Source organism: Lissotriton vulgaris, chromosome 10, assembly GCF_964263255.1.
Source record: "Lissotriton vulgaris chromosome 10, aLisVul1.2, whole genome shotgun sequence".
NCBI lineage: Eukaryota > Metazoa > Chordata > Amphibia > Caudata > Salamandridae > Lissotriton > Lissotriton vulgaris.
The window spans coordinates 610,096,784-610,120,559 of record NC_141698.1 but is presented as its reverse complement, the minus strand read 5'-3'; the positions used below and the strand labels follow the sequence as shown (position 1 = coordinate 610,120,559).

Here is a 23,776-nt window from a genome sequence, read left to right as displayed (position 1 = left end):
AGATATTCCACGAGTGAACATCTGCCCACCCCTCTCATGCCTTCCATGTGTCTCAGGAATGGTGCCTGCCAACCAGATCTTGAGCAGCCGCAAACCAATGCCTAGAAGCCTTATCGCCAGAACTCATCAACCTTGTGCACCCGGAAGCAATAAAAATGTCCACCACCACACTTCCTTCAAAATACCTCCAGTGTGCTTACCTGCCATTTATAACTGTTCCTCGCGGCTTCATTTCCTCCAATCACACGGTCTGCTTGGATGTCATTGTGGATGTCATGGTTGAGTATGTGACCGGAAATAAGACCTGTTGTGAAGGAAAATACAGGAGATTAACATCTGTCTAGTTTTATTTAGAGAACCTGTCAGAAAACGTGTCTGACTTGTAGGTGGATATGGTAAATAAACATTGTCAGATAAATTATCCTTACCTAGAATTCTGTATGTATTTACTTTATGTTAAATAGCCAGGTTTTAGTTAGAATTTAGACAAATCAAGTAAACCCACTCAGCCATGTATTTACAGTTTACATATCTGGAATGAGCATATGGAGCAACCGAATGGGAGAGTTGAGCTGCTCGTGACCTCTGGGATATGACAAACACCGACAAAAAGATACCCACTGACGGCAGAGGGCCTCTGCACCCCTGACACCCCCTGGAAAATCTCTCTCTATAGCTACTGAGACTGTGATTGGCTGTCAATCCTCTCCCTTGCTTGTAAAGGCCCACATGAATATCTGTGCCTTACCCCCAGGACAGCCACTTTCTGAAGAAGAGAAGATTTGTGGTCAAAAGGGAGCAAGACCACGGATCTCGTGGAACAGCAGCTTGGACCAACGTTTTTAAATAATATTTGTATTCTTAGACTTTGAAATGGCTAGGCAGTAAAACAACACAGTTTACAGTTCAATCAATGAATCAGCAAATAAAGCTATGCTTTCTCAAAAACTCAGAGATGAGGACTCGGGTAGATTTTTTAGGTCTACATCACAGAAATCCATTCAGGTTGTCTTCTAACTTGGAGTCCATTTATATAACTAATGTTCACATTTTGTAAGCCAATAACCATTCACTCAAACCCATAAACCAAAAAAATCATACACAGAGCTTCTAGCCAGCACTCAATGGATTGCAGTACACATTTCGGCCAGTTAAAGATCTAGGGCTTTGACACACAATATGACATATATTTTTATACAGACGGGGGGAATACCAAGCACATACTGCTTAATGTCTAATCAGGCATACTGCCTATAAAACACTCTACTGCTGTTCTACCAGACATTACCAAAAAAGTCAACATTTTGCGCACGTTAAAAACTTAGGTACACAATTTCCTTCATCAGGTCCATATCTTAGGCAGCTTCCTGAGACAGCAGGGACGATGTTATGCAAGATGATGAGTGCGAGTTAAATCTTCTGGAGATATTTAAAGTGCATTTCATTATCTTAAATCATAATTTATCTGAGACTGGCTCACTGTAAGCTCCACCTCCTTTATGATTTAATGGCAAGTTCTCATCTTGGGCAATCTCCACACTGTGGGGCATATGTATCAAGCCCTTTTCCCAGTCGCAAACAGGCCGATTCTCAGAATCTGACCGTTTGCGAATGGGAAAAGGCCTTTTGGGATGTATCATCCCAAAAGGGCATTGCAAATTAGAAAATCGCAAAATTTGCGATTCCCTATTTTGTGATTGCATTTAAGGAATCCCAAAGCACAGAAAAAGTGCAATTTGGCCTTAAGAAATCGCAAATTACCACCAACTTCAAGTTGGTGGTAATTTGCGATTTCTTTGAAAAATGCACTTTTTGTGCCATGTGGCGCACATACATGCCATTAGGGCAGGTATATGTGTGCACACATGTCCATTTCAGGGGTGCAAACAGGCGTCCTTTTCCCACCCTGGCACCCTTGAAATTACATTCTCAATTTGCGATTCTCTAATTGAGAATCGCAAATTAAAAATTTCTTCCCATTCATTCCAAGGGCCTCTAGGCCCATAGGAATGAATGGGGAGGTATTCCTTAATTGTGAATCGCACTTTGCAATTCACAATTAAGGAATATGTAGGATTCGCAAAATTATTTGCAAATCCTACATAAATAGCGCTTTGCGATTCTCAAATAGCGATTCACTAAAAATCGCTATTTGAGAATCGCAAATGTATCCTTTGATACATTTGCCCCTGTGACCTGTAGAGAGATGTCACCGGGCGTCCACCTTAGGTAAAAGAAGGGGTTTCCAAAAGAGACCCAGATTCCAGAGATCTGTTGAGGAAGACCTCCCATGAGTCATGTGAGGCTCCCGACAGTCTGGCACGAAGCAAGAAGTGTTGTATGTGGACCCTCATCTACGGGCTAGCCTTGGACCAAATGTTTATCAGTAATTCCCTAATCCTTTGGAGTGGCTTGGTGAAACCCCGGGCCGAGAAGTATAGGGGGATGAGATGGTGCGATCTGTCATTATCCTTTAGAATGAAAACAAGGGTACATCTGCTCAGAAGAGGGCTTCCTGCTGGTAAATGAATGACCTAAAATGTGTTCATTTCTGTAGCAGAGGGAATGGTTAAAAGGATGTGGTGGCATGGGTTGCACTGACAAGATAAGAAAAATCTTGTTCATTATGGGGTGGAAATGGCATTGTTGTCATTGGATAGGACATGGACCCAGCAACATAGGAGAACTTGGACTGCCCTTGCAACCCGGGGGTCTAGAACTGCCATCCCTGTGAAGGGAGCTGGCTGTGGTGCAAACGAACAGAACAAGAGTGACCACAAACAATTCTAGAGACTGGATTACAGAGACAGTCTATACACCCAGAAGAAGCCTCACAGGAAGGACCAGCGTGCCCACAAATCAGCAGTGGTGCCAGCTGTGGTGTACAGAAGTCAACAAGGTGGGTGCATATAATGCATCCTTTGTGATATGTTTATGGAATCCAAGACAGACATGATAGACGCATCAGAACTGAGATCTGACGATGCCTGGGGGTGCTCCAATCCTGGCCAAGCACAGTCTGTGAAAGAATATAGTGATGCTGCTTTCAGAGATGTTATAATGTATTTGCATTCACATGCCCAGTTCTCTATATGTTCAGTCATGTGCAAAACAATACTAATATAGTGGAGTTCTGACTCTTTATGCATTACCAGCTGTGTGATAGTTAATATACCTTTATCTTTCATGGCATAAGAACGGGGGAAAGGGGCGGGGCTACCTTTTATTGATCACAATGGGCCCAATCAATACAAGTAATTGCAAACTCCAATTTAAATTAGTGTTGCAAATTTCATCAGTTATGATCAAATGTCCATAATCACAAATGTAAGAATAGTGTGGGTACCTGAGAGGTACTACCTTCAAAAGTAGACCAGCATCCACCAACTCCTAACGTTGTGGTCACCAAGTAGCTCTTATAACTAGTTTCCCATCCTGAAACATTTGCAACTTTACTGAAAATGCTTGCAGGTTGGGAACGAGGAAGAAGCATCCTCATATACAATGTGTAGCAGAAAGATTTTTGCCAAGGAGAAAATCTCTTTGCCTGTAGAGAAAAAAAACATTAAGGGGCATATTGTCAAGCAGGGAGATAGGCAATTATCTCTGCTTTATCAGCCGTTTTCGGCCGCCAAGCGGCTATAATTCTATCGCCCTATTAGCAAGCTGTCGCTAACTGATGTTAGCGACAGCTTTTAGGCGATAGCGAGCGGTTTGGGGCCCGCTTTACATGTCAGCGATGGTTATCGCTAATGACATGCAAAGTGGGCGTACCCAACCAGTTAGTGAGTGAAAGTAGTCGCTAACGTCGCTATCGCCTATTAGCAAGGCAGGCGTAGCAATGGAAATATTTGTGCTAAGCGCGAATATCTCCAAATACTAACACCTGCCCAGACCAGTTCTTAGCTATGTTATCCAATGGGAGGTGGATAACATGGCTAGGAGCATTTCGTCGCTAATACGTGAATATCGCTGTATTCTCAGCGATATTCACGCATTTCGCTGCTATCGCTGGATATTTTAGCACAATGGAGAAAAACGTTGCTACAGCATGTTTTCTCCGCTTACATATCCAGCGATAGGCAGTGATAAAAAAAGTGCGCTAAGCTCATTTTGCGATAAATATTGCTATTCCTTGGTAATATGCCCCTAAATACGATGCTGCACATTTGCATCACATTTTTTAAGGCAGAAATTTGTATTTGCAAATGGTATGTATGGAAATACTACCAGATATTTTTGACTTGCATTGATTTCCAGACATTTTTAATCTTTTGTGAATCCCTGAAAAGTCATACATTTGTCTTTGATCTATAAGTAATCTTACAGTTACAAATATTTGAGTTTTCCTGTCCTTTGTAAATCGAGCTTGGTGTGAATGACAACAGGTTAACAAAAGTAGGAGTGATGTAGAACAGCAGGAGAACGTCAGTGGTCAGTTTTACTTCAATGGAGCAGAAGAAAAGGGTCAATGATAGAACTGAGATTATGAAAGAGGTTGAAGAGTGGGGCTCGAACCAACTGCAGGTGGACAAGTGAATGGGTGAAAAGTGGCTGAGAAGAAGGGTGAGAAAATTGTGCATGATGTAACAACACAGCTAAAACATCACTAGACCTTTTCTGACTGAAGAGAAGGGGGTACAACATTCAAAAGTATTTTGTGCAAAATGTAAAAGCCATATATCAGTCTGTAGCTACTAAATCATAGGATTTGTGACTTCTATATGGCTTTTTTATGTACTAAACCCATTTTGTGAGGCAATAAGTGTCTATCAAATGTCAAAATTGGTTTTGAAATGTAAGTCAGTAAAATGTTATAGTATGTGCAATTATCAAGGCTTCTTGGCCCTGGTGTTCCTGAAACAAGATATAATACTCATTTAACTCCAAGGCAGTAAGTGGGAAAATTGACATTAGTTTACCAAGGGATTTTCAGTCCTGCTGTAGTAACTATGCCTAGATTATTGCCACCACAGTGCATAATCATGAGTTCTGGATGTTGGCAATCGACAATGCTTTCAACCAAAGGCAACCATTGATGATGCTTTAACCCTCTCTGGGCAACCCAAGTAATGTCTGCATTAGCTAAATCTAGGTCCATGTCAATGCCACTTTTTCGAGCACTCTCCCTGGCCTGAAATACAAAACTGTGGTCCACAATCCAGCCTTGGAATATTTTGGAGACAAGCATAGTAGCACACAGGAAAAGGCTGCAGCAGAATGAGGCAGTATTGAAGATGAAATGCAGCTTCAATGGAGGACAGCAAGTAAAATATAAAATAATATATTTAATTGGATGGTGGAGATGTGCAGTGAACTAAAATTAGGTATTGACTTTAAGAAAAAAGTAACTAACTACGTGATTGACTTTGGAAACATTTAAAATAAGTTGTGTTGTGTGGGATATGCTTGGAATTGCTAACATATTGTGTAAGCAAAATGTACAAATGTAAGCAATACACAGTACTGAAATGCGTAATGGCAGTAAATAGGGGTAAGGAGAACGTCTACACGAGAAGTAAGACCATATACAACATGATACTAGTATGTTCAGAATGTTTATATACATACATCTTCACAGTTATATTCAAAATAAGTGCGTAGTGTTCCCAAGTAAACATGGAACTCATAAAACAGTGCGTGCCATTTTGTGACATAGAAAAAAGGTTTCCATAATAACAAAGTCGACCATTAATTTAGTACCGGATAGATCCAGTCTTGTAATGTGTTAATAGAAACTGTTAAATGGTTTGCTTTCAGTTTTGTCGATGGTGTTTCAACCCGTTAGAAGTAGGGGGTCTCTCCAGGATCTATCAATGCAGGGACATCTGTAATAAGGCAGCCCAAGTTACATGGTGCACCCCAAAGGAAGTGAAGGTAAGGGAAGGGTACTCACATGGGACCCCAGCTGGGAACCCAGTGAGGGGAAGGGCAGGCTAGAAGTGTGCTAAGTATGATGACCAGCATCTGTTTTCATATAACACGGCAGGATTCCTAAGAGGAGACGGACTCGTGCAGCTCTCTTCCCTGATACGTAGCGGCTGCACGCATCCCTGGTGTAATCCTGAGGTCACTGTTGCTGCAACACGAAACACTGTAAAACGACACACACTGTTGTGTTCTCTCGTGTTCAAACAATTATCCAGTACACAAACTGCCGTGTTATATGGTTATATGGATTTTAAATATGTAAAGTCCCTTGTCTCCCATTACAGGGGACAACCCGAGTACCTCTGTTGTACCCAGTCAGTCTTGGAAAGGCAAAGTATTTGCTCCATTTGATACCTATCCCAACATACGTACCAAACACCTCTAGAATTCACAAGATTCTTTGAACTGATCTCCCCGGGTTTGCCAGGTATAGAAGTTTGTTGTCGGCATATAGCAAAATCACATCCTCCCAGTCCGGGTCCCATCTCAGGCCACGGATCAGTGCACCCCACCACATTATCCACGCCACCAGGTGGCTCTATGGGCAGAGAGAACAGCAAGGAAGAAAAGGGGCACCCCTGCCGTGTGCCCCTACACAGTCTGATTTCCTCAATATCGTGCCATTGACACTTGCTTGGGACAGTGGGTCTCTATATAGTAGAATAAAGTAGACCGACCCAGGCCAGATCAAGTTTCTTTTTCGGTTGAGCTCTGAATGGTTTACAAAAAAAGATACATAGGCTTATAAACCACTGTTAGAACTGGGGGTCTCTAGTTGGCAGAGGTAGGTACCACTGTCCAAATAGGGACCCTTGATTCTAGTCAGGGCAAGGAGGAAACCCTCTGAGATAACCCCTGCTCACCCTCTAGGTAGCTTGGCACGAGCAGTCTAGGCTAACCAGAGGCAATGTGTAAAGTATTTGTACCAACACTCACAGTAACACAGTGAAAGCACCACAAACTGATTCCACAATAGTTTAGGAAAATAAAGGTATTTATTCTAAACTACACAAGACCAAAACAACAAAAATCCAACATACACAGTTCAGGAATATGGTTTCAAAAGAGTTCTTAAGGTTGTAATCAAAGTTCTTTAGGTTGCGATAAAATAATCCACAGATGCGTGAAAAGTTCACAGGTGCGTCACGTTTACTCACAGTACCTTTTAGTTGCGACAAAATTATACAGGCAGAAGCTGGTGCGGTGGAAAACAAGCGATGCGTTGCTCCTGAGACCCTGGGGAGGCGATGCGACAGCCCCGCTGCAGCAGCGGGCGTGTTGCGACGAATCTGGTCTGTATGGGGAGGAAGGCCACGTGTATGGATTCTGGTGCGTAGGTTGAGTAGGAAGTTTGTTCTCGCAAAGGCACAATGCGACGATCTCGTAGGGGCTGCGACGGTCTCCGGGGTGACGATGCGTGGTCCAGCGGGGATCCACTCTCTCACAGCTCCTCGATGCGATGGTTCTGCGACGATGCTCGCAGCGACGTGATGCGGCGATCTCACCCAGCGACGACAGGCTCTGCGACGACACTCGCAGCGATGCTCGGCTTCCCGCACCGATCGGGTGCGTCCCGCAAACGAAGAATGCGACGGCTCTGGCAGCGGCGTCAGGCGCTGTGACGATCTCGACTTTCGTAGCGGCGGGAAACTTCTCGCACTGTCGGGGATGCGCTCCGCAAGCGAGCGATGCAACACTTTTCAATTGCAAAAGTCTCTCGAGCTTAGTTTCAGCTTCCCAGCACAGGTATAACTTCCAGAGACCCCACAACCCGGAAGCTTGTTTCCTTCCCAGTATAAGAATTGGCTTGGTAGTTTGGTTTGCCCTGTTCCCATCATGCACTGGGACAGGAACAGACTAATTTGCATGTAGCCAGGTTCTGAGCTGGGATGGTGCAGTGAGCTAAAAAACGGTGATGGATCAAGCCCTGATCTTTGGACTGGGTAAGAGTGGTCTGCTTAATTCAGACACTCTGTTCATCACCACCCCCTTTTCTGAATCGTTTTTGGCCACTATAGGTGTGGCAGGGTATACTCAGACATGAGTCCCTTGCTCACTGCACCATCAGGATTCAAGCAAGCCGGGCCGACGACGGCTGAAATGCCAGAAACCGGTCCCCGAAGCTTGTTTCCTTCCCAGTATAAGAATTGGCTTGGTAGTTTGGTTTGCCCTGTTCCCATCATGCACTGGGACAGGAACAGACTAATTTGCATGTAGCCAGGTTCTGAGCTGGGATGGTGCAGTGAGCTAAAAAACAGTGATGGATCAAGCCCTGATCTTTGGACTGGGTAAGAGTGGTCTGCTTAATTCAGACACTCTGTTCATCACCACCCCCTTTTCTGAATCGTTTTTGGCCACTATAGGTGTGGCAGGGTATACTCAGACATGAGTCCCTTGCTCACTGCACCATCAGGATTCAAGCAAGCCGGGCCGACAACGGCTGAAATGCCAGAAACCGGTCCCCAGAAGCTTGTTTCCTTCCCAGTATAAGAATTGGCTTGGTAGTTTGGTTTGCCCTGTTGCCATCATGCACTGGGACAGGAACAGACTAATTTGCATGTAGTCAGGTTCTGAGCTGGGATGGTGCAGTGAGCTAAAAAACGGTGATGGATCAAGCCCTGATCTTTGGACTGGGTAAGAGTGGTCTGCTTAATCCAGACACTCTGTTCATCACCACCCCCTTTTCTGAATCGTTTTTGGCCACTATAGGTGTGGCAGGGTATACTCAGACATGAGTCCCTTGCTCACTGCACCATCAGGATTCAAGCAAGCCGGGCCGACGATGGCTGAAATGCCAAAAACCGGTCCCCGGGAGCTTGTTTCCTTCCCAGTATAAGAATTGGCTTGGTAGTTTGGTTTGCCCTGTTCCCATCATGCACTGGGACAGGAACAGACTAATTTGCATGTAGCCAGGTTCTGAGCTGGGATGGTGCAGTGAGCTAAAAAACGGTGATGGATCAAGCCCTGATCTTTGGACTGGGTAAGAGTGGTCTGCTTAATTCAGACACTCTGTTCATCACCACCCCCTTTTCTGAATCGTTTTTGGCCACTATAGGTGTGGCAGGGTATACTCAGACATGAGTCCCTTGCTCACTGCACCATCAGGATTCAGGCAAGCCGGGCCGACGACGGCTGAAATGCCAGAAACCGGTCCCCGTAAGCTTGTTTCCTTCCCAGTATAAGAATTGGCTTGGTAGTTTGGCTTGCCCTGTTCCCATCATGCACTGGGACAGGAACAGACTAATTTGCATGTAGCCAGGTTCTGAGCTGGGATGGTGCAGTGAGCTAAAAAATGGTGATGGATCAAGCCCTGATCTTTGGACTGGGTAAGAGTGGTCTGCTTAATTCAGACACTCTGTTCATCACCACCCCCTTTTCTGAATTGTTTTTGGCCACTATAGGTGTGGCAGGGTATACTCAGACATGAGTCCCTTGCTCACTGCACCATCAGGATTCAAGCAAGCCGGGCCGACGACGGCTGAAATGCCAGAAACTGGTCCCCGGAAGCTTGTTTCCTTCCCAGTATAAGAATTGGCTTGGTAGTTTGGTTTGCCCTGCTCCCATCATGCACTGGGGCAGGAACAGACTAATTTGCATGTAGCCAGGTTCTGAGCTGGGATGGTGCAGTGAGCTAAAAAACGGTGATGGATCAAGCCCTGATCTTTGGACTGGGTAAGAGTGGTCTGCTTAATTCAAACACTCTGTTCATCACCACCCCCTTTTCTGAATCGTTTTTGGCCATTATAGGTGTGGCAGGGTATACTCAGACATGAGTCCCTTGCTCACTGCACCATCAGGATTCAAGCAAGCCGGGCGGACGACGGCTGAAATGCCAGAAACCGGTCCCCGGAAGCTTGTTTCCTTCCCAGTATAAGAATTGGCTTGGTAGTTTGGTTTGCCCTGTTCCCATCATGCACTGGGACAGGAGCAGACTAATTTGCATGTAGCCAGGTTCTGAGCTGGGATGGTGCAGTGAGCTAAAAAACGGTGATGGATCAAGCCCTGATCTTTGGACTGGGTAAGAGTGGTCTGCTTAATTCAGATACTCTGTTCATCACCATCCCCTTTTCTGAATCACCACAACTGGATCAAGCATTGTAGGAAGGACAGAACTCTCTCAGCAGAGTTCAGGGAAGCTGGGGGGTGAAGTCCTTTTGTTCCTGGGACTTCAGAACAGGGAGCCAGCTCTTCTCAGGCCCTTGGAGATTCCTTCAAGACAGGGGACACAGCACAACAGCAAAGTCCTTCCCCTCTCCTTTGCAGCAAAGCAACATGTCAGTCCTGCAGAGCAACAGCAGGGCAGTCTTCCTTCTTCAGATTCAGCTTTCTCCTTGGCAGAGGTTCCTTCTTGATTCCAGGATGATCTACTTTTTTGTTGTCAGGGGTCCTGTACTTATACTCCTAAAAGTCTTTTTTCTCTTTGTGCATGTGGGCCCTGAGGCCGGTCTGAACCAGTTCTGGGTGTCTCCTGAGTACTTTGTTTTCCTGTCTTCTTCTTTCCTTTCAGAGTGAGGGGCAGGGTCGTCAGCCGCCCAGCAGGAGGTGGAGCCAGCACTGTGGCAGGCAGGCACAGCCCTATTCAGGCATAGGTGCTAACTCCTCCCACCACTCAGGTTGCAAATGCAGTCATTCAGCCTAGGGCTGACTCACCCAGCCTCCCGGGGAATCCCCAGCTCCTGTCACTCTCAAACCAGACAGTCAATACACAAACAGGCCATGGCACACAGAAGGGTCAGACAAGAGAACAGCAACTTTCTAAAAGTGCTGTTCTGAAACACAGGATTTAAAAATAACCTTTCCTAAAAGATGTGTTATTAAATTCTGAGTTCAGGGATACTAGATACTTATGTCCTATCTTGTTCCTATAGGAAGAAATGCTGGAAGCCACTGTAGCCAGCATCCCCCATGTTAATCTATGGAGCAAGATAGCCTTACAATAGTGAAAAACGAAAATGGCTGTAATTCACTACCAGAGCATGTCACCTGCACCAGTACATGCTCTACCTTTCACATACACTGCACCCTGCCCAGGGGGGTACCCTGGGGCCTTCCATAGAGGTGACTGATGTGCACAAAAAGGGATGGGTTAGGCCTGGTCAGTGGGGACACTAACCAGGAGGACATGGCAGTTTCTAAACTGCCCATAGGCACTGCGGTGGCAGGCCTGAGTCACCATTTTAGAGCTGCTCCTGTAGGTGGCACAATCAGTGCTGCAGGCCCACTAGTAGCATTTGTCATCACCAGCCCTGGCACACCCAGTGCACTTTACTAGGGACTTCATGGTGATAAAAATATGCCAAACATGTATATCCAATCAGAATAGCAATTTACATAGGGAGCACTTACACTCTGACACTGGTCAGCCGTGGCAGAGTGTCCAAAGCATGTAAACCAGCAAAAACGAAATCCAGCACAGCATCAAAAATACAGCAGGTTTAGGCAAAAAGATAGGGAGAAATCATGCCAAAGATGCCAGGTCTAACAACCACCCATTGCATACCATTGGGTAACTTTCCTGTCACTCTCATTTGCCTGATTCTTAAGCGTATTTCATCTTGTCAATCTTGGCTTCGATACTTCCATTGCTTACTTTTCAAACACTACAATTTTTTTTTTGCTTAAACACTCCGCAAGAGTACATGTATTTTCCAGATCTCTACCTTGTTTATTTGTCTCACCTTGCACTCTGTGATGCTTCTTGTCTCTTGTGTGCATTTTTTTTTTAAGTGGGGCGATGCTAGTGGGGCGAACCTCCTGTGACTAACTGGCAGGGCAACAAAATTGCATTTAATCTTTAGCCCATCACAATATAAAGGGCCTCATTTAAAAGGAAGTAATGCAGCACGGTGCCGCAAGCCATTTGGCTTTGCTGCGTTAATTCCGCAGCACAGGGATGCGTCACATCTACAACAATATGACGGATTCCTTTGCTCTCTCTTGTGCTGGTGTGCAATTTACTGCCATGCGCCGACGCAGGCACCCTTGCACTTCAGTGCAAGGGTGCCTGCAGTGAGGGGAATGATTGTTTATGTGCAGGAAGGTGTCCCTTCCAAACATAAACATTCTGAAATGGCATTTTGAAACTTCTATGTGTCCTGCTTATTGCAGCACACATAGAAGTTGAACAATGTAATTTTTTTATGATTGTTTATGTGCAGGAAGGGAGACCTTCATGCACATGAACAATCACAAGAGGTGATTTCCTCGTTCTAAGTGTGCTGCAGAATGCAGACGCATAGAAAGAGGAAAAAACAAGGAGAAATGAAAGCCTTTCTCCTTGTTGCACCTCCCTACACCGCCCCTGGGAAGGCGTAACATTCTGACGCATTTCCAGGTTTACGATTTCTCGTAAATCTGGAAATTTGTCAGAAGCCATGGGTGTTGCATGGAAACGCCCACAGCAACACCCATGGCACACCCCTTTCACTCAAAGTGTTGCGTGTAAAGGAGCCATATTTACAAAGCCATGAAAAGCCATGCAGAGTGGCTTTAAATGTCCTTGTAAATATGGGGCAGCAGGTTGCACTGCCAGTGCGTCCCAAAAGGTGATGCCCCACCGGGCAAAGTGGCTTATAAATAAGCCCCAAATTGTTTATCACCTGTGAGCTCCTAGAACAGTTTGATATCACCACACTATAGATTGTTAGAATACATATGAGGATCCACAGACTTGTCACATGAATTATATATATATTTTAAGTAATGATCCAGTTCTGGGTGTGCATAAACCACTCAGCCAGTGTGCTTATGATTTTTAAGGCACTGCACTCCTTTCTGACTAGTAACACACTTATAGTAATTTCTTTTTAATCTTTTTTCATATTGCCTGAGAGTTTTGGCGTCAGAAAACGCTAAGAACATGGCGTGACTACTTGCTTGAAATCATCTATTGTATGTAAAAAGTGATGTCAGTGTGCCCTATCCGGCACAGATGGTCCCCTTCTTTCCTCGGAAACTGTGGAGGAAGTCAGTGGTGATGGAACAATTTTCAGAGTGGGGTGCTGCAATGAATGTTATGTTACTGACGTCATAAGGCTTGTGAAAAAGTCAAGCGTCATGCACAGAACAAGTGCAGCAAATGTGGCACATCCATTCATCACTAGAGTGGTAAGGGTGTGGTATGTAGCTGTTGATGTATTTTGGCACAATGGTGTGGTAGTTCACTATCAGTTTACAGACAGCACAGTTTCTGTTGCAATCAGCACTAACGTTGGAAAGACATAAACTTTTATTATTAAAATGATATAGCACACAAATGATAGCGGGTCTCGTTTACAATATTTTGGCACAGGCAGCGCAGCAAGCCTCCTGCTGCACTACTATGTATCAAATAAAAAAGGGCAGAAATCCATGGTATCTACAAAATACAGCACATTCCTGTTTTTTTCCCCTGCGCTTGTGCACAATTAGCCTTGCGCCAATGCAGGCACCTTTGCGCCATGGTGCGTTGTAGGGATGATTGTTTTTGTGCATGAAGGGACACCTTCCTGCACAAAAACAATCACAAGATTTGTTTCATCCTTCTCTGTGTGCTGCAGAATGCAGCACCCATGGAAAAAGGAAAAAAGAGTAGAAATAAAGGTATTTATTCTCGTTGTGCCTCACTAGTGAATTAGTGTGGCTCACTGGTTAGAGGCGGCAGACCCGAGAGCAGAGGACGGCCCGGGACCAGGGTTCGATTCCCGACGCGGCAGGTTTCTGGACCAGGGTCAGCGGACTCGATAATTCTCTCGCCTCGGTGCCCACTCTGATCAGCGATCACACTCGGCAACTCTGGGCATTAGCTTGCCTCATCTTCACTAACGGCCCCACCAGACCGCCGGGGATGCCTGGTCTCACCCTGGAGATACCCATTAAGGGACCATCTCTCAGGGAAACCAGGAAGGGTTTCGCAGCGGTCGAAGCGCGGATGTACCCCTTCGGGAGTGATTCCAGCGCTATATAAGCACACAATTAATTAATTAATTAATTATACCTCTCCTGGAGGGCGTAGGTACCCGCCCTCTTCCCAGGATTATAAAAACGTATAAATATGGGACGGCATGAGGTTCGATGGATGCTGCGTGGGAACACCCCTTTCGTGCAGAGTAATGCATGAAAGGGGACCCATTTACAAGACCATGAAAAGCCACAGAGGGTGGCTTTACATGGCCTTGTGAATATGGACAGGCACACTGCGCTGCTGGTGCATCAAAAAAAGTGATGCACTGGTGACGCAGTGGGCTTGCAATATGCTCCAATGTGTGCAAATCAGGTTTCTTCAAATATTTATGATTTGCACATCACCAAGTGAAGTGTCTTGATTTTTGTTGATCTTGCCAAAATCTTAATTTCCATCACACTTCATAATTACCAAAATTGTGTGTGATTTTGTACTTTACTAATCGCTGATATATTTTGAAATCTATATAGTTAATTTGCAGATATTTAATTTAGTTGCATGTTAGCAAAATATTACATCCTACAGCCTTTCCTTCACTCCTTGCCACCAATGTCATTTTGCAAAAGCTAATCTCTTTGCAGCCAGAAAAGTAAACACCAGTTTCTTTGTTAAAAGAATAAGCTGCATTTTTTGCCAAAAACACAGCCTGACATTTGACCTGTGTTTTTATAGCACCGCAAATGGGACAAGATAAACACCACATTTATTTAAAGGCATCTTTATTGCTCATTCATCTTTTGTAATCCTGCCTGGTTAACACCGCTCCCACCCATGCACCCCTACTTTTAGCGCCAATGGAAGAAGATGTGTGGCAGCCTGAACACACTCTCCTCGCCATAAGTATGAAAATCATGCACCTGTACCTGTTCCAATGCAGAGAGACAGCACTAGGCTGTCTTAGCACCTCCCACCCAGCACTAATTATGAAAGGAAGAGTGTGCTGCATCAGCTCTGTAACTATGGGGCATATTTGCAAAACTGTCACGCAGTGCACCTTGCTGCTCTGCACTGCGTGACAGGGAAAGGGCAGGAATGTGCTGCATTTAGGTGAATACAGCACATTCCTTCCTTTTCCCCTGTTCTGGCATCCTTTTGGCATCCTAGCGCTAATGCAGGCACCCTTGCACCTCTGTTGCACCTCTGTTGCATGCAGGACTGTTATTGAGCAGGAAGGCGCACTTTCCTGCACAAAAAGAATCCCCAGAGGCATCATTCTCCTTGTTACTCCTCCCCTGGCAAGGCATATGTTTTTGGCGCATTCCCAGGTTCACCAATTCTGGTACATCTGGGAATGCATCAAAATCATTTGAAGTTGCATGGGAACACCCAAGCAACACCCAAGGAACGCCCATGGATCGCCTTCTCAGGGCAGAGTAAGGCAATAAAGCGGTTTACTCCAGATTAATGGAGCTACTCAAGGCCACGTAAGGCACACAAAGTGGCCTTGCGGGCTTCATAAATCTCACTTAAGGTTTGCACTGCGCATGTACCATGTTGTGTGGTGCAAACGCGACACAAAACTGGGAATAAAAATGCCCCTATGTATTTCAATAAAGACGCACACCTGTCTTTCTTAGCAGAGATTGTCACATGACAGCCCCAACTCACATGGAGAGACACAAGCAGCAGAAAGTGGAGCTGAACTGCAGCAGCGACATCCCTGTCAATGGGAATGAGGCTTACTCTAAAAATAAACAAAAGAGCCGCAAAGACCCTGGTATTTTGGAATACGTTGTTTTAACACCTTAGGAGCGTCGAACGTTCAGCGCCCAGTGCTGAACGTTCGAATAACGGGTGCGGCCCCGTCGGCCAACGGTCGTGCGCAGCAATGGCAAGGTAGTGCTAGCGACGACCGTTGGCCGGCGGCAGCACTTAAAGGATTAAACAACCATCGATTCTTTTAACACTGAATGAGCACTTTACCCTGGCCAAGACTGATGTGTTCCCAGTTCTTCTCTAACTGCCAAGAGGCATTAAGTTATAAGCTGTATCTACAACCAGTTATGGCTTTTTGCCAACATTATGCTTTGTTCTGAGTCTTGCAATTAGGATTTTTAGATTGATGATTTGGATTTAAAAATTACAGCATCCCAGTGGTTTTGGTTAAAAAGTCAACCTCGCAAAACTATCCAACATGATGCATTCCCATTTGGTCACTACAGCAACCATAAAAGTTAAACAAAACGAGAAGCAAATGAGGCAACAGGACCATAAATAATAATAATTTAAATGATGTTAATCATATATCAAAATAATATTGCAAGTCACTTCAGAGTTGCTGGACTATATAAGAGCATTTAGACTCAAGACTCATGTCTCTAAATGGTCACTGAACACCTCAATACCCTTGTAATATACAGTTAGAGTTAGGTTATCAGATATACCACACGGGAGCCTGCAATACTTATTTAAAAAACCGCCTATAACTTCTTTATTGGAGAAACTTATGACATACCGAATCACCTGTAATAAGAAATGAGGTAGCTGCATACTTGTAATAACTTTCTTCAGTTGAGTTCTGACATCACAGTGCATGCTGCCAGAATTAGAAACCCAGGGGAAAGGTAGGCCACAGAGCATAATTATAGCTGCAATTTCAAAAACAAAAATGGAATGTAGCTTTTTGTTCTCCTGCTTCGTTTTTCTAGGTGGCCAGTGACAAAGATAAAGGAGATATTTAGCAACATGTTTAAGTGTCCACATTTTAGGTAATTATAGGAAAGATAGCTTCTCTCTACATGTTTCTACAAATTCTGAGCCACAGCATTTTGTTTACAAATCTGCCTTGTAGTAAACAGATTCTAATATCTTTCTGTAAAAAATTGGTGTAAAGAAGGGCCCATATAAATATGTATACAGGCAGGTACATTTGCATGAGCTGAAAACAGATATAGGCCTAAGGGCCAGCTGGCGACCGTTTTTAGCAGTCGCAAACGGAAAATTGGCCCGTTAAAAAGGTTGCAGTATGTACAAACCCTATTTTGGGAGTCAGTGAGGAGTTTGAGACTCGCTATTAGGAAGGGGCGTGCCAAGGGTGTCCCTTCCTAATAGCGAGTCGCAAGGGCATGCACAATTGTTTTGTGACCGCATTTGCGGTCGCAGAACACTAGCAGTTTACGACCTACTTAAAGTAGGTGGTAAGCCACTCGCAAACGAGAATGGGTTCCCAGGGGACCCCTTCCCTTTTGTGAATTGTTGTCAAAATATTTTTTAGATGCAGGCAGTGGTCCCACTCCCTGCCCTTAAAAAATGAAATGAGAATGTTACATTTTATTTTTTAAATGCATCCCATTTTCCTTTAAGGAAACGGTCTGCATTTGGAAAAAAAAAGTTGCTTTATTGAAAAAGCAAACTCAGACATGCGGTCTGCTGTATCAAGCAGGCCACCATCCCTGTGTTTGTAGGCCATTCACAATGGGTCGCAAATTTACACCTGCCTCATGAATATTAATGAGGCAGGGCCCTTGCGACCCATTTCAGAATTGTGAACAGTGTCTCAGACACTGTTGTACATTCCATTTTGCGAGTCACAAATTGCGAGTCACAAAACTTCGCAATTTGGGACTCGCAAAATGGAATGGTTGTACATCTGGCCCTAAGTACCACACACTACAACGACAAATCAAATAACAGTTGTAGGAAGCTGATTGTATATACTATACCAAAATGAGGTATAGTGTGCACAAAGTCCAGTGGAACCCCAAAGGTAGGCAGAGGTAAAAGTAGATAGCACCTTACTCTCGATTTGTGGTCGTGTGGGCGAGCAGTACTGCTTTATCAGAGGGTAGTGTTAAGCATTTGTTGTACACACTTAATCAGCAAATGATGTCACACCCTCAAAGACTGAACTCAAACCAATTTTGTTTGCATAAAAATATTGTTTCGTTATTTTATTTCTCGAACCAAGCCAAGCCTGGCAAAGGTAAGTTAAATAAATGCTTTGCTAAATATTCTGCAGTGTTTACAAGTGAATGCAAATTCAAATGCAGTTGTTCAAAATACAGGTAAATCAAGGTATTGAAATTACATTTTAGTTACTTGTTAGTTACTTTTTGGATTTCTTTTTGAGTTAATTTTTCTACTCAGTGTAATATGCCTAGATATCACACTGGGACATTTCCTAGAGAAAAGGTAAGTTAGATCAGTTTGGCACAATTGTTATTTTTCTGGTTATACAAATTAACTCCACACCTAGAACATTTTTCAGAGAAAAATAGTCAATAGGTTCCTACGGAGAGAAAGGAAGTTAACGGTTACCAGGTAAGTATCCATCTTTGGGGCTGAGTTTCTGAAGTTAGAACAAGGGTTACCCCAGGGTCGAATATACACTCTTGTTACACCCTCAGAGGCACTAGGGCGGCCGAGTGCAGAGTGCTGAGGCCCAGTGTTATCCAATGGGGGTTAGGGGGCCTCCGGTTGGTGGCTGCTTATGAGCAGGCCACTGGGTTGTGGGAACAAAGCTCCTAATGTTAGGGTCAGGACAGAGGGGATCTTGTTTAGCACAAAAAGCTCAGCCTCAGCGGCGTATGGGCGGCTGGCTGCAGGGTGTTGATTGGACATTGGTTGCCCTGTTGATTGCAATGGGGATTCTCCAGTTTCAACAAAGACTGCAGGCTTGGGACGAAAATCTTCTGGATGTGAACACCCGTTGGAGAGGTAAGTTGGAAAGCATGGAGATGCTGGGACTCCGTCGGTTGGGTCGGTTGGGTCACCCAAGGTCGTGGGGCTGGGGGTGACCGGTGCACAGAGAGTGGCCGACTCGCGGATTTTGCCGCAGCTGGAGTCTGTGGGTGAACAAATCCGTTGTTCACTGGATACAAAGTCATTTCTTTGGAAGCCAGACAGGTCCATGGGGTTTTTGAGGTTGCTGGCTGCAGGACACACTGTAACTTCGCTTCTGCAGGTTCGAGGTGGGGACAGGCTGGTAGGGCTGGGGCCAAGTAAGTGAGTGTCTCCTCTTCTTAGCTTCGGCACGGCTGATCGGTCCTTCTTCTTCTCTTCTTCGTGGTCTTGTCTGAGGAGGTAAGGTTCGGGGGTTCCCCTAAATACTAAATTTAAGGTAGTAACAGGTAAGGAAAAGATTGGGACCCATGGGTCCCTTCCTTGGGGTGGGTACACCCCTTATTATGCTACCCTCCAGTGGGAGGGGGGGAATATGCCTCACTCTGGTTGGCTGGGTCCCCCCATGTGCAAGATGGTGGGGACTGAGAGTTGTGCTTCACCTCGCCTACCCCACCTGAGGGGTGGGGTTGGCAAAGGTGGGCACACCTCTATTCCTCACTTGGTTTTCCCGCCGGTTCTCCCGCCCAAAGTGGGGGACAGAACTGGTGGGGACCAGTTGCTGGAAGCAGCAAAAGGTGTGGGTAAGCTCACAAAGGTGGCAAGCTTTTGAAGCTTCCCCTTCGTGGACCCTGCCCATCTTGGGGATAGAGGCTTGGCACCTTGTCCCAGGATGTGCATTGTTTAAAACCCCTGAGAGCAGCAGGCTCTCGACCCAGGGGTTCTGAAACATGTCTGGTGGTGGCAGCTGCGGAGCAGCCACTCAGCCTGGACACTGGTGTTCGGTCATTTTTCAGGGGCCATCTCTAAGATGCCCTCTGTGTGCATTTTTCATTAAATCTCACTCTGGCATCAGTGTGGGTTTAATGTGCTGAGAAGTTTGATACCAAACTTCCCAGTTTTCAGTAAAGCGATTATGGTACTGTGGCATTCGTAATTACAAACTCCCAGCATCATATACTCTTAATGGCATTACTACACTTACAATGTCTATGAATTGGCTTAGACACTGTAGGGGCACAGAGCTCATGCACTTGTATCCTAACCACTGGTATAGTGCACCCAGCTAGAGGGGTGGATGGTCTATGCCAGGGCAGTGGGTTGTAGGCATGGCACACAGGGGTGTATGCCATTTCAACTCTTCACTTTGTTCTGCACCAACACACACAGCCTGCAAAGACAGTGTGTGTGTGTAAAGGTACATGATCTCTAAGTGTGGCACAATAAGTGATGCAGCCCTTAGAGACTTTCTCTGGCCACAGTGCCCTGGGTACCTGTGGTACAATTTAACAATGGGCTGACCTGTGGCCAGAGAGTGCCAATTGGGTTTTGTTTTCAACACAGTATTAGGGAAAGAACATAGCCCCTGGGTACCTGATTGGGAGAAGCCAAGGACACACTCAGTCAAAGCACATCAGCAGTTCACCAAAAAGTGGGGGCAACCATCCATGCAAAAAGAGGGCAATTTCTTACAACAGTCTGTTGTTTAATTTTTCGCTAGAGTTTCTAATTGTATTCTTCAGGTTTACATACATCCTATCTCTTTCGTATGAAAGAGTAACACATTAAGGGTGTAAGCATTTTGTGGGAAGGGTGATGGTGTGAACTGTACTATAAGGAAAAAAGTTCATGCTTTGGCTTCATTCCTCTATATGGTCACAGAATTCCTCAGTTACGTGCTTGCCTTATAATGTGTAGCAGGGGATATTGTGTCACATTCATTCTAAAGATGGGTACACGAATTCACCCAACAAATTAATTTCCATCATTCACAGGAATGGCATAATTCTCATAAATGAAGGCTTTCAAACAATAAACAGAACCAGTGAGTAGACAAGAAAACATTTGTTTCCCATACTGAATCATTGGCCACCAGAAAGGGCTAGGCTGATTTTGTGTAATGTCGCCCCCAAATGGAGGGAACTCATAACAGGGCTGTTCAACTGCCAAAGACACTAACAATGGATCTGTTGTTTTTGGTGGATTGCACATATTCGCCCTTTTGTAAAACAGCCTCCAAGTATGACAGTGCCTTTGATTAAGCAAAAGACAAAAAAACACACTCAATCAATGCCCTTTCCTACAACAGAATTCACGCTATGAAAGTCAAACAACAACCTAAACATTTCATGGTTCAATTGGGTGTTCATTGTTGGCTGAACAGTGGATAGAGGAGCTGCAAAAACCTTCACATCTGAAGATAAAATATGCTTCTAAAATCATAAAACATTTATAGGACAACATCACTGATTGACTAACGTAAATAACGTAAATAATTTGTTATTCCTTTTATTACAGACAACCTGCTGTACTTATAATAGTTGAATGGTTGGCTTGACTATGATCTACTTGGTTGTTATACAGTATAGTCTTAGGCCATCTCTTATTTAATCGTACAATACAAATTCTCTAATTCTTGAAAGTATGACCACTGTGTGCATTTGACCTCCAAGCGGTTCCTCTGTTCTACAACTACAACAGGTTAATCATTCAGAAACGGAAGCTTAGCAACTCACCAACGAAGCCCAAAAGAAACAGGCACGGCAACATTTTTGCAAAGGTAGAACTGAGAGTTTGTCAGAAGAGCTTTTATACAGAGGTACTTGATAAGGGTGTCTAACTATAACGGACTAAAAATAAAACTAATCAGCTGATATCAAGGTTAGCCACCCCACTGTTATCAGGATTTTAAAAAAAATACTGTGTGGTAAAGCTGCTGGCACTGCAACTCTCTCATTTTTTACACCTGCTTCTTTCTCATGGGAAGTATGGAACAGACCCTTTATCAAGTATCTGAAAGCAAACAGAACACATAAGACAACACTGTAAAGCCACATAAATGTATATTTTCATTGCTTATTATTGGTTGTGAGGTGCAGCTACTGTCTATCAAGGCAGACACACATTTTATGTTGAATTGCAGTCAGTTAAGGGCAATAGGGAATTGAATATTGTTTTGGGTAGTGTACTGTAATTGATTTGAAAGACTGCATTCTGAATTGACACTGCAACAGTAAATAATATTGGTCGCCTCTTTTGGTATTTTTCTCACTCCGCCGACAATGAAAATTAGTAGGTGTCTAAGTCTTTCGTCCAATGGAAACCGCTCATCCGATGGTGTTGTCAACATCTGTTGCTTCTCCTCCTGATTTCCACGGTAAACATTCACAGCGGTGCATAGTAAAACAGTGTTACAACTATTAGAAACATGGAGGAAAGTTGTCATGGGAACTTTCTTGCCTAAGCTAAGAGCTGTGTTGAATGTCCCTTTGTAAAAACATAAGACTAGTCAGATTCTCTGAAACAAATATATCAATATTATCCTAGTTAAGCATACATAAAATATGGTATAGAGACAAAATATCGACTCCAAAATATCGACTGGACATAATATCGAGTTTTAAATATAGACTGGACAAAATATCGACTGGACATAATATCGACTACAAAAATATCGTTTTTCAGGTAAGTGAAGTAATATCGACTGTATAAAATATAGATAGCAAAAATATCGATTTTTTAATAATATATAATATTTTATAGTGTATTTTTATGTAATAATATGTGTGAATAGTGTGTATTAATGTTATAAAATATTTTATTAAATGAATTTTGTTTTTATAATAATTGCGTAATGTAATTCTGTAGCGGGTTGTGGGTTTATAGGGGAATAGGGTGGGAAGTAATTTAATAATAAATAATTAATTAATATATGTTTGTTAATATTTTCAATTAATAATTAATTGATAATTAATTAATATTAATTAGTTAATTAATTAATATAATTTTGAACATATTTTGTATTAGTAAATAATTGTTAATTAATTAATTGTAATTAAATAATATTGATAAATTTTGGGTAAAGGGGTATTTTTAGGGTTCAGGGTCAGTTTTCAGTTCATGGGTAAAGGGGTATTTTTAGGGTTCAGGGTCAGTTTTCAGTTCATGGGTAAAGGGGTATTTTTAGGGTTCAGGGTCAGTTTTCAGTTCATGGGTAAAGGGGTATTTTTAGGGTTCAGGGTCAGTTTTCAGTTCATGGGTAAAGGGGTATTTTTAGGGTTCAGGGTCAGTTTTCAGTTCATGGGTAAAGGGGTATTTTTAGGGTTCAGGGTCAGTTTTCAGTTCATGGGTAAAGGGGTATTTTTAGGGTTCAGGGTCAGTTTTCAGTTTTTGGGTAAAGGGGCATTTTTAGGGTTCAGGGTCAGTTTTCAGTTTTTGGGTAAAGGGGTATTTTTAGGGTTCAGGGTCAGTTTTGGGTTTTTGGGTAAAGGGGTATTTTTAGAGTTCAGGGTCAGTTTTGGGTTTTTGGGTAAAGGGGTATTTTTAGGGTTCAGGGTCAACAAATAAGATTTAAAAAAAATATTTTTATTATTTTCATTTATTATTTAATTATTATAATTTAATTTAAGTCGTTTTAAGTATATTTTAGTAATTAAAATTTAATATTAATTTAATTTAACACTGTTTTTAATAAAGTCGATATTTTTTACATCTATATTTTTGTTAACGATATTTTGTACTCGATATTTTTGTACTTACCTGTTTGTAGATACAAACTCGATATTTTGACTGTCGATATTTTGTCCACGATATTTTGGCAAGTCGATATTTTGTCAGTCGATATTATTTCAGTGATCCATAAAATATATATAATCATTATTCATTCTTGTAGTCTATTCCTTATGAATTCACAGCAAGGGTCATTGTTATGTTAACAGTGACCTAATATGGTGTGATGAAGCAAAAGAAAATAATCTTGAAGTCAGCCCATTCTTTAGTAACATGCTGGTGCTAGGCAAATTGTCCTAAATAAACATCTATTTAGCTAAAATCAGGAGTCAAAAGAAAAGGATTAGGTCTAGTTTCATTGTTGAATACATTCTTCACACTATTTTCCATATATGATTACATTTTCCTTATGTGTGATTTACTTATGTATTCTTTAAGCAGAATTAAAATGCATTCTAATGGATTCCTACACATTGTAAAACAAGCAAATGTTTCCTATGTGTTATTTTTCTGTGTGAAAACATTTCTGCATGGTTTATACGCATTCTGAAGTGCAATTCTAAAATGGACTGTAAGTCAACATTTGTTTTGAAAATGCATTCCTTACAATAGCCT

The 23,776-nt window shown here is 43.3% G+C and overlaps 1 protein-coding gene across 2 annotated transcripts in view; it reads right to left on the bottom strand.

Moving 5' to 3' along the window:
• The window catches only part of LOC147688588 (elastase-1-like), a 115,364-nt gene extending 94,081 nt beyond the window's left edge, over nucleotides 1-21,283 (bottom strand). Inside the window, exons 1-2 of one of the 2 annotated variants that reach the window (XM_086941447.1) lie at nucleotides 21,169-21,283; nucleotides 201-304 (exon numbers count right to left, since the gene is read on the bottom strand). In XM_086941447.1, the coding sequence (XP_086797573.1) occupies nucleotides 201-304; nucleotides 21,169-21,202 (138 nt within the window). In that variant the 5' untranslated portion in view covers nucleotides 21,203-21,283. The remainder of the gene's footprint in view (nucleotides 1-200; nucleotides 305-21,168) is intronic. The other variant, XM_086941448.1, reaches the window with a different exon arrangement.
• Between the last annotated feature and the right edge of the window lie 2,493 nt (nucleotides 21,284-23,776).